The sequence below is a fragment of the Arachis duranensis genome, chromosome 1, assembly GCF_000817695.3.
Source record: "Arachis duranensis cultivar V14167 chromosome 1, aradu.V14167.gnm2.J7QH, whole genome shotgun sequence".
Classification (NCBI taxonomy): Eukaryota; Viridiplantae; Streptophyta; class Magnoliopsida; order Fabales; family Fabaceae; genus Arachis; species Arachis duranensis.
The window spans coordinates 99,655,245-99,665,094 of NC_029772.3; the positions used below are offsets into that span (position 1 = coordinate 99,655,245).

At 32.4% G+C, this 9,850-nt stretch overlaps 1 protein-coding gene and 1 non-coding gene across 2 annotated transcripts; both read left to right on the top strand.

Annotated features, from left to right (window-relative positions):
* Positions 1 to 2,404: 2,404 nt before the first annotated feature.
* Positions 2,405 to 7,472, top strand: LOC107470252 (novel plant SNARE 13). The gene is made up of 10 exons (XM_016089652.3): positions 2,405 to 2,834; positions 4,832 to 4,924; positions 5,218 to 5,311; positions 5,613 to 5,650; positions 5,932 to 6,029; positions 6,308 to 6,387; positions 6,456 to 6,512; positions 6,596 to 6,688; positions 6,775 to 6,849; positions 6,956 to 7,472. The coding sequence occupies exons 1-10, from the start codon at positions 2,758 to 2,760 to the stop codon at positions 7,058 to 7,060; spliced, it is 810 nt and encodes a 269-aa protein (XP_015945138.1). The 5' UTR covers positions 2,405 to 2,757; the 3' UTR covers positions 7,061 to 7,472.
* Positions 7,473 to 8,769: 1,297 nt separating this feature from the next.
* LOC127742478 (U2 spliceosomal RNA) lies at positions 8,770 to 8,965 on the top strand. The gene has a single exon (XR_008003753.1). It is a non-coding gene; the product is annotated as a U2 spliceosomal RNA (small nuclear RNA).
* The last annotated feature ends 885 nt before the right edge of the window (positions 8,966 to 9,850 follow it).

The window sequence follows — 9,850 nt, forward strand, 5'->3', positions numbered from 1 at the left end:
AGCCCAATCCAAAGCGCAACATGCGTTTGGGTTATTTGAGAAATAATTTTTTTTTGACATACTTAAACACGTGCGTTTCATAAACAAAAAAAAGTGAAAAAGCAAAACGTAGGTTGCAATTTTAACTGACACCATAACAGTACAAAATATTTTATATACATCTATTTTTTGGTCAATTGGACAACTTTCAATCTTAGGTTACTAACTCACACTGGACAACTCCCAATTCTAGGTTACACACTCACTGTCACACACACCACACCCACACACACATGATGTCCCCTTCTTTCGTCAAGTTTGCACTAAACGAGACTCGAACCTGAAATCTTAGTGAAAAAGGGGGATATATGCCACTTGAGTCAAGGCTCATTAGCTTATACACATCTATTTAGTTGAGTTACACCGTAATTATTTTCATATGAAAAAAAATAAACCGAGATATAAAGATAATTTTATAAACTTGTATTTTTTCAATCGAATCAACTCAAAATTTAACAGTTGGATATTTTTGTCAATCAAAATTAATCTTTTATAAATAAAAAGTTAATTTTGTTTTTGTGTAAATAATTTTATCAATAGTTTTTCTAAAAAAATAAAAATAAAAATAAACCATATTAATTTGAAGACAAAAAAACCCAAATTAATTAAAGGGCAATTTACGTTTTTAAATTATTTCAATCCCAAATTTACGCAAATGTATTGTTTTAAAAATGGTTACGTAATTACGTTGTTTCACTATATTATATAAACCGCTACTGGCAGTAGCGGTTTATAATTGCACAGAAACCGCTAGAGCCAGCAGCGGATTCTGTTTATTTATGGTTCTTCATAAACCGCTGCTGTTTATGTTTGTTGAAATGCATGCGTAAACCGCTGGTGGCCATAGCGGTTTACGTTCAGTAATAATAATACAAATCAAATTTAATCCAATTCATGCATGTTATTGTTACAATTTCTTCCTTTTCTTTTTTTTTTAGTTTTATAAACGGACGTGAAAAAAATACATTTGAGTCTTGTATGATATTTTTATAAAATAAATTTTATTTTATTGTGTTGAGTTTTCATACCAAATAGAAATTAAAATAAGAAAATGAAAGAAAGTGACTTATTTTATTAAAAAATTATAAAAAAATAATTGATAAAGTCATTAATTAGATATGAAGAGATTTAATTTTAATTAAATTTTATCTTAAGAAGCTATAAATAATTAATTATTCAAATGGATATAATTTTTTTATGAAATTTTATGGTGCAGGAATCGTGTGTATGACAAGCTCTTATATAATAAGAGCAGTGATTGGATCTAAAACTTTATTATTAGCATGGTCGTTAGCACCCAAAACTTTATTGTTATGATCTTCGGTCTTCTCATTTTGTATACTTCACATTTTCTCCTTCTTAATTGTTATCGTGCTCATTTTGGGTACTTCACATTTTCTCCTTCCTAATTGTTATCGTGTTGGAGACTCCATACTAACAAGAGGAGTTACACTTATATGAAACCGTTTTGACAATATTTTAGATAAGTACAAATAAAATTAAATTATATAAAAATAAGACAAAATAATATTTTAAATAAGTCCATTTTAGTAATTATATGTTTAAAAATAATTTTAATTATTTTTTAAATATTATTAATTTGTCAAACTATGTTAACATTAATTTTTTTTATAATAAATTTTATTATTCAATATCTTATAAAAGAAAAAAATGAATCAACCAAAATAAATAATCAAAACAAAATAAGAATTAGAACTGATCAAGAAAAAAAATTAATATTTTAATATAATTACAGTACAGTAATAATAATAATTAGTAACTGAATGAACAATTGAAAAATACAACTAACTAGTAATTAACATAGAATGTTTGATGAAAGGACTTAGGCTACAAGCTTGCACTGAATGGTTTATATGTATTAAGGTCAAGTAAGACACCAACTATATGAACCTAATAACAGATAAAATATACTTAAACTTTTAACGTAAACCGCTATAGTCTCTAGCGGTTTACGCACACATCCCCACGTACATAAACCAGCAGCGGTTTATGACCAACTTCTCTCAAACATAAACCGCGATGGGCTGCTGCGGTTTCTATGCTGCACTTTTTGAACAGAATTTGCTGCTGGTTTTAGCGGTTTCTGTGCAATTATAAACCGCTACTGCCAGTAACAGTTTATATAATATAGCGAAATAACGTAATTGCGTAACCATTTTTGAAACAATGCATTTACATAAATTTGGAGTTGAAACAATTTAAAAACATAAATTGCCCTTAATTAAATCTTTATTTTTTTATTAAAATCGATTGGACAAAAACAATAAAAGAAAAAAAGAAAACACAATGGACACGGAATATATAAATATAAAAATAAATAAAAAATATTGCCTGACAGCGATTCTGTTTCTTCCTTGTTTTCCAACTCCCACCATTCTATTGTGTTGTTCTGTGCTGTCTGTGTTTCGTTCTCTCTCCATTTTTTGTATTCTCTTTCCTTCTTTCTCTGTGTTGCTGTTTCTCCATTGTTTGTTATCCTTTCTACATTGTTTGTTATCCTCTCTTATCTTTTGGATTCTGTAGTTTCCCTTTCTTCGTTCCTTTATTCCTGCCTCCAACAATAACTAACTATGCATTGTCGTCATCATCACCATTGTCCCGTGTTCACACACAGTTAGGGTTTCTCTTTGCTTGTTTCGTGTTTTCTTTTTTCTCCATTGTTAATAGTTTGCTGGAGGAGTTGAATCTCCGGCAGCCATGGCCACCAACTTGCCCATGACGCCTGAGCTGGAGCAGATTCACGGTGAGATCCGCGACCACTTTCGAGCCCTCTCGTATGCTTCTTCCTCTCTAATCTTTTCACCTCATCACTTTCCCTTTCTAATTATGTATTATATACTATATATATACGCTGTGCTTTGATTGCGTGTTTCTTCTCTCTGTACTTCATTTATTTATTTATTTACTTTTGTTGAGCTAACAAAGGAAAACGAAAGGAAATGTAAAGAGAAAATGTAAATGTTTATTGTGCCTGTGTTTGGGATGTGATTAATGTTGCTGGTAGAATAGGTCTTTAGGTTTTGTAATGTTTGTTGAAATTGGGGTGATTACTGGTTGAAATTTAACTATAATTGAATTCGAGTCGTGAGAAGTGTGATCAATGTTGTTGTTGTTGTTTGGGGCCTTCATGTTTATTGATGCTTGAGAGAGGGGTTTTAAAGAACAATGTTGCCTTCTTTGGCTATAAAAGGAATAAGGATAGTGCTTGATCGGAGGGTAGTAGTTACAGTGGAAAACTGGAAATGCATGATCATGGTGGTAGCGAAGTGTTTGTATATAGAATCAAACAAATTGTAAAGTGTATCTAGCTTGGCTGTTATTTTTAAGCGGTTTAATTATTCCGTCCGCCCTATACTTTTTTTTTTCAATTGGGTTTCTATATCATATAAGATTTTGTAACTAAATCCCTACCGTAACAAAAATGTTGGAATTAACAAAATATTCTGTTAAACTATACAGACTATTCTGTTAAGTGTTAGGCATATTCATTTTGTTTAATGGAATATTCCATTAATTCCAACGTTTTTGTTACGGCAAAGACTTAATTACAAAATCTGATATGGTATAGGGATTCAATCAAAAAGAAAAAAATATAGAGACCTAATTGAAAATTCAATGAAACTATAGGGATCGACAAAATAATTAAACCTTTTTAAGCTGTAATCACACAATGTCCTACTTTTCTGCTTCCTGGGTCGGAAATATTCGAACGTGAAGTTTGCCCCCTTTCTTGACTGAAGCATCCTTTCTTTTTAGTTTGAATAAGTATATTTTAACGAAAATGCTATTTGTACACTAAAATCAGCTACTAAAACCAGTCACCAATGTATTTGTGTATAAATACATGTGTGGTTTAATTTATTTTCAATGTGTATTTGTATTCCAACATGTATTTTATACTGGTGGCTAATTTTTGTGTACATGTAGCATTACTTATATTTTAAATACCATCTCTTAATGTTCAAACTTCAAAATGCACTGTTTCCACTTTAATCTCAGTAGTCCTCTGTCCATTCATCATCTTGAAGTTTGAACTTAGGAATATTTTTGCTTGTATATTGATGTATTATTTTCACTTTCGGCAGTTACAAAGAATTGCTTGATGTCATGATGTGTAGTTTTAGAATGAAACAAATCCTTGTTGAATTTTGCTTCTTTTAACTAACCCACACCCCCCTTCTCCCCACCAACAAAAAACAACATATGAAGGCCTTGTTTGTACATTATTCAGAAGTTCCCTTTGGAATTTTAGAGATAGTGAGAATAAATCGTTTAGAGGCAACCTATGATTTTGATTTTGGAAAAAGATTGGGAACCAACTTTTTTCAGACAACAGTTCTCTTTTCATCTCATTACTTTGTACTTTTCTGGCTGATTGTTGGTTATAAACAACTTCCCTAGAAAAACCGTTTTATTTATTCTATTTTTTACTTTTTGTGTTCAGAGTGATTTATAATTACTTTGATTCTCTTTAAAATGTGGATAGTAGTACTGTCTATGACTTTGTCCCCCTTTTTTCATTCAATGATCGGCTGAAACCAGTTGAAGGGTATTATGTTATCATTCCTTTATTTATATTTTATGGGTGATATATGGTTTACTTGTAGTTCTCTTCTACTTTTGTCTCGTAACAATGTATCCTTAGCTGGTGCCACATTCATAGTTATAACTAATACCAGGAGAAGGAAAAGAAATAAGGCATAGATCTCATCCTTTTAGCATTCTCTAATGTGTCTATTTGTTTATATTTAATAAATTTACTTTCATCCAGAAATGGCTTCCAGAGGCTGGATAAAATTAAAGATTCCCATAGACAAAGTAGTCAACTGGAAGATCTCACGCAGAAGATGAGGGAATGCAAAAGGTAAGCATGTACATTTATGTGGTAGTCATCTTAGCATTGGTACCTCTTGGTGGTAGCAGTGGCTCACTCAGTGAGATCCCACAAATACAAAACTTAATCTGAAGGAAAAAAGACCAATTTATACAAAATATCCACTTTCATGATTTCATGCTATTTTGACATATTTGAAAATTTTTCTTTCCCATATGCCACTGCCAAAAAGTGAAAATTCATGCTATTTTGACATTTGAAAATTTCCTTTTGAATGCTTTCCACTCATTGTTAAAATATGAAACATTATGTTCTGGTTTCAGGTTGATAAAGGAGTTTGATCGTGAAATTAAAGATGGGGAGGGAAGAAATTCCCAAGAAGTGAACAAGCAACTCAATGACGAAAAGCAATCGATGGTCAATGCCAATAACCCTTTTCTTTTCCTTGCTTATGTTGCAAATATAGTATCCATATCCTCAGTTTGGAAAGGGATGCAAAATCCTTCATGTATCCTGAATAAGTAAAAACAGCATATCATGCTTTCAACAGTAACAGCTTTATGAATAATTTGCATGGCATGCCAATTACTTTCTTAGCATTGTCATTATATCAAATAAGTGATCTCCATTTGTTCCTCAAAAGCTTTTGATTTTGTACATTGCATCTTCATGCATTCAAGCAGTCGATTCATGTTCTGACATATATTTTTCCTTGCAGATCAAGGAGCTAAACTCATATGTGGCACTTAGAAAAACGTAAGCATATCTTCATATTTCTATTTATCTAGTCTGAATAATTTTAAGATACAATTGGGCGCTCTAAAGGTTATTGATTCGATAAAATCAGATGGCTAATATCAATTTTCCCAGTGGGCACACTGATCTTACAATACCGTGATATATGTTTACTGTTGGTGTTAGTAGAACCAATAAAGCAAAGTTTTAGTTCCTTTTATAACTTTTCCCTCCCAAATAAAAGGTTTAGTCCTTTGAGTTATGAAAGGTGGATTTTTTACTGTCACTTTTATGTTTAACAGGTACATGAACACCATTGGCAATAAGAAAATTGAGCTTTTTGATATGGGAGCAGGAGCAGGTGAACCTACAGCTGAAGAAAATGTTAAATTAGCTTCAGGTAAAATGTTTAGTGGAAGTTGTAATTGAACTACGATGCCATACAAGTTGAAATTGATTTTGCACATGTAGTTCTGTTTTAACTGGCCTCTATCCTGAATCCATACTCCATAGATTGTCTTTATTTGTTTGCGAATTGTTGCAAGTCATACTTTTGGTTTTCATCTTTGTTGATGCATCCTCTTTGTAATTGTGGCCTGGGGCATTCTTGTAATGTGTGCTATGTATAGGGAATAACAGAATTATCTCACCAAAATACGCACTTGCTTTGTCCTATAGAAATGTCAAATCAAGAACTTATCAAGGAGGGGATGAAGCAGATGGATGAAACTGATCAGGCCATTGAAAGATCTAAGCAGGTGAATTACTTCAGACTTTTGACTCCATTGCCCCAGCAGCTTTGTTTTTAACCCTTCAAAATATGTAGGTTGTACAACAAACCCTTGAAGTAGGCACTCAAACTGCTACCACCTTGAAGGGTCAAGTAAGTCTGATTTACTTCTAGCATGTTTTAAGAATGGAGTCTAAACTATCACATTTTAACCTTTTTGTTTTTAAATACTGCAGACTGAGCAAATGGGTCGCATTGTCAATGAGCTTGACTCTATTCAGTTCTCAATTAAGAAGGCATCCCAACTTGTTAAGGAGATTGGTAGAAAGGTCACTTTGTTTTTTGTTTCTTACATGCATTAACTTCTTTGCTTCAATAGTATCCCGTAACTAAACTATCTTTCCCCAATTATCAGGTAGCTACAGACAAGTGCATTATGCTTTTCCTATTCCTAATTGTCTGTGGTGTAATCGCTATTATTGTGGTTAAGGTACTATAATCATGTGTTAAAAATTACTAAACCAAGATGCTCCAACAATTTATTTTAAAGAAGCATTTGTAGTGCTGCACTAAACTGTTTTTGCCGTGCTCTGCAGATTGTGAATCCCAACAACAAAGATATTAGGGATATTCTGGGATTGGCTCCTCCAGCTCAGACCAGGAGACTCTTGTATGTAAGGAGCAGAGAACATTTTGATTGATTCCAACATTATTTGAAGAAAGAGTTTTCTCCATCCTATTCCTACCAACTTGATTCTTGTACCTGTCACTAGGAGAGTATTGCTCTTGAGGGGGCATTCATTTTGGTGTCTGTAATTTGAAATTTTTAGAATTTCTTGCATATCCTGTTTGTGGTTCTGTACTTGTATGTAAATCACAGAAGAACAACTTTGTGCCATGTTTCTTTTTTTAACATTGGGAAATCATAGGGGATAGGAAAGAAACATACTCTACTAGTTTACTGTCATATATGTCATATGTGGTGTGTACATGTCTCATTCAAAGGAGTATTATGTTATGAATATTTCTGTAATCTACCCATCCATCCTCAACATTTTCTGTAGGATCTGTTTGTAAATTACATGTATTCTATGTTATGCTTGCGCTTGCAGATGCACTTGTCCCTTTTCTTTCTTTGTTAATATTCCTTCCTTTTGTCTTACTATACGATACTCTACTTTTAGCATGTATTAAAAGCTGTTTTGTGGGTGCGGATGCCGTGAAAAATTGATGTTTATGAGAATTAACTTACAAAAAAAGGGATCATTTTACTGTATAAATCTAATCTAACGAAAAGAATTTGCTGCAAGCTAAAAGGTTTACATACTAACTTCACATGTCCGATTAACAAGGGATCCTACTTGAAGAATACGTTCTCCTACAATTACAAACGCAAAATATTGTACATTAACTTTCCTCCCCCTCTTCCTGGCACCAAGCGTCTTGTCCATTGAACATCTTGGTCCTTGAAGACAAGATCTTTGTGTCAAGGACTTTGCAGCATTTCACCCTAACAGTGGGGCTCCACCAGCATTCTCTCCCATGGAGCCAGATTTCTTGGGATTTACTGTCCACAATAAAAGTGCCTACGCCATGAAGAACTGGAAGCTTGCTGAGTTTTTGTCATGCCTTTGTTTGCCCACCTACCAAGAGAGGAAGATTTCAGCATAGGACAGTTTTATAATATCGTAATAATTCTTGTTTTACTTACAAATTATCTTTCAATACGTGCTCCTATATATGATTACAAACACGAAGATAATACCCATGAGGAACCGAAGATTGATTGCACAAAGCAATAACTTTGTCATGTGTAGCTTCCCAAATTTTAGAACCATGTTAATTATCTCATTTTGTGGTGACTGATGTGATAATAAACTAACTGAAAGCCATAAGTTAGTATATTAATAAAACTTGGGGAAAAATAAGAAAGAGATCACGAAACACATACATAAAAGCTTTAATAAACAAAATTTGACATTCAAAATAGTTATAAAATTTGGGAGTCTACATTTTCACAATGCACATAAATTTTAATAAACAAAATTAGATATTTAAAATAGTTCTTAAATTTTGGAATGTTACATTATGGGTGTGAAAATTATCCCATATAATATGAATTCTGAATCTTCATTTTCCTGTTGCACTGTTTTGTTTAGCTCGGAACTTGGAGTATGAGTTAACTAAGTAAACCTTGATGAAGGAATTAGCCATGCTTGCCAGTTTTTAATCAATGTTCTTGTTAGAGGCACAACAATTTTGGACGACAAATGCAATGTATGCCGGAAAAAAGCTCTTACCTCTTGGTACCACACTTAATAGTTTAGAAGGTTTAGTCCTGCATCGTGGGGAGCAGGAATAGAGAGACGAGGCTTTAGTATAAAAGAAAGAATTGAAGACAGAATACAGCATACCTTTCTCGGCCTTTTGGCTAAGATCAAGTGTAGTATCTGTTCTTATCAGTTTAATATCTGATATGTGGGCCATTGGCCCACACGATATTAAATTTATTTTTTAAGGGGGATGGACCACTACAGTAGCTTGCTACTGGGCCCATCGAGCGTCGCCTAGGCCTTACACTATTGCCTGGGCCTGGCGCACCCCACCAATTTAGTTTAAAGGTTTCTTAATTCTTTGGAAAAATGGGCTGACTTAATTAAATAATTTACGCCTAATATTTATTCAATTATGGGAATTTTTTAATCTAGGGACTGGATCGTAGTGCGTATTTTCACCATTTTCCATTGGGCTTAAATTTTGAGGGGACTGAAATGTAAGTGTTGCAATGTTTTCCCATGGATTAAGGGGATATGTTGACGAAATGATTTTCAACAATTCACTAGTTTAATCTTGCAGCTATTAAATGTTATTGGTATTTTTATATTTGGATTACGCCACTCAAAACAGTAATTAACATTTAACAATGATGTTTTCTGTTTATGTTTGATGTTGAAGTGCTTCAAATATTTGGAGAAAGCCTTAACGCTGTCATTTTTATTCAACACGCATTCGGTAAAGTTGGCATCTGATTCTTATTAGGGTGTTCATGAGACCCAAATTCGGTCCTATATGATGCGAAAAGAAACTGAATTAAACCGGGTCGATTAGATAAAATATTTAATATATTCAAATTTGTAAATTTTATATATTAAAATAATAAAATTTTATTTTTAAAAAATAAATTTAACAAATAGTAAATCATATTTATATCAAATAAATAATTTTAAAACAAAAATAATATCGTATAATATAAAAAATATTAATTGAATTATAAAAATATAATGTAACATTATTAATTAAAATATATATATATATTTTTATCGTAAAAAGTAACTTCGAGTCCGGTCAGGGTGACCCGAAACAAAACTCAAACCTATCCCAAAAATAAAATCGGACAAAATAAAAATTTAAACCCGACAAAATATGTCTTGAATTCGGACCGATTTCGGGTTGAACCGTATCTTGAACATCTCTACTTATCAGTTTAATGT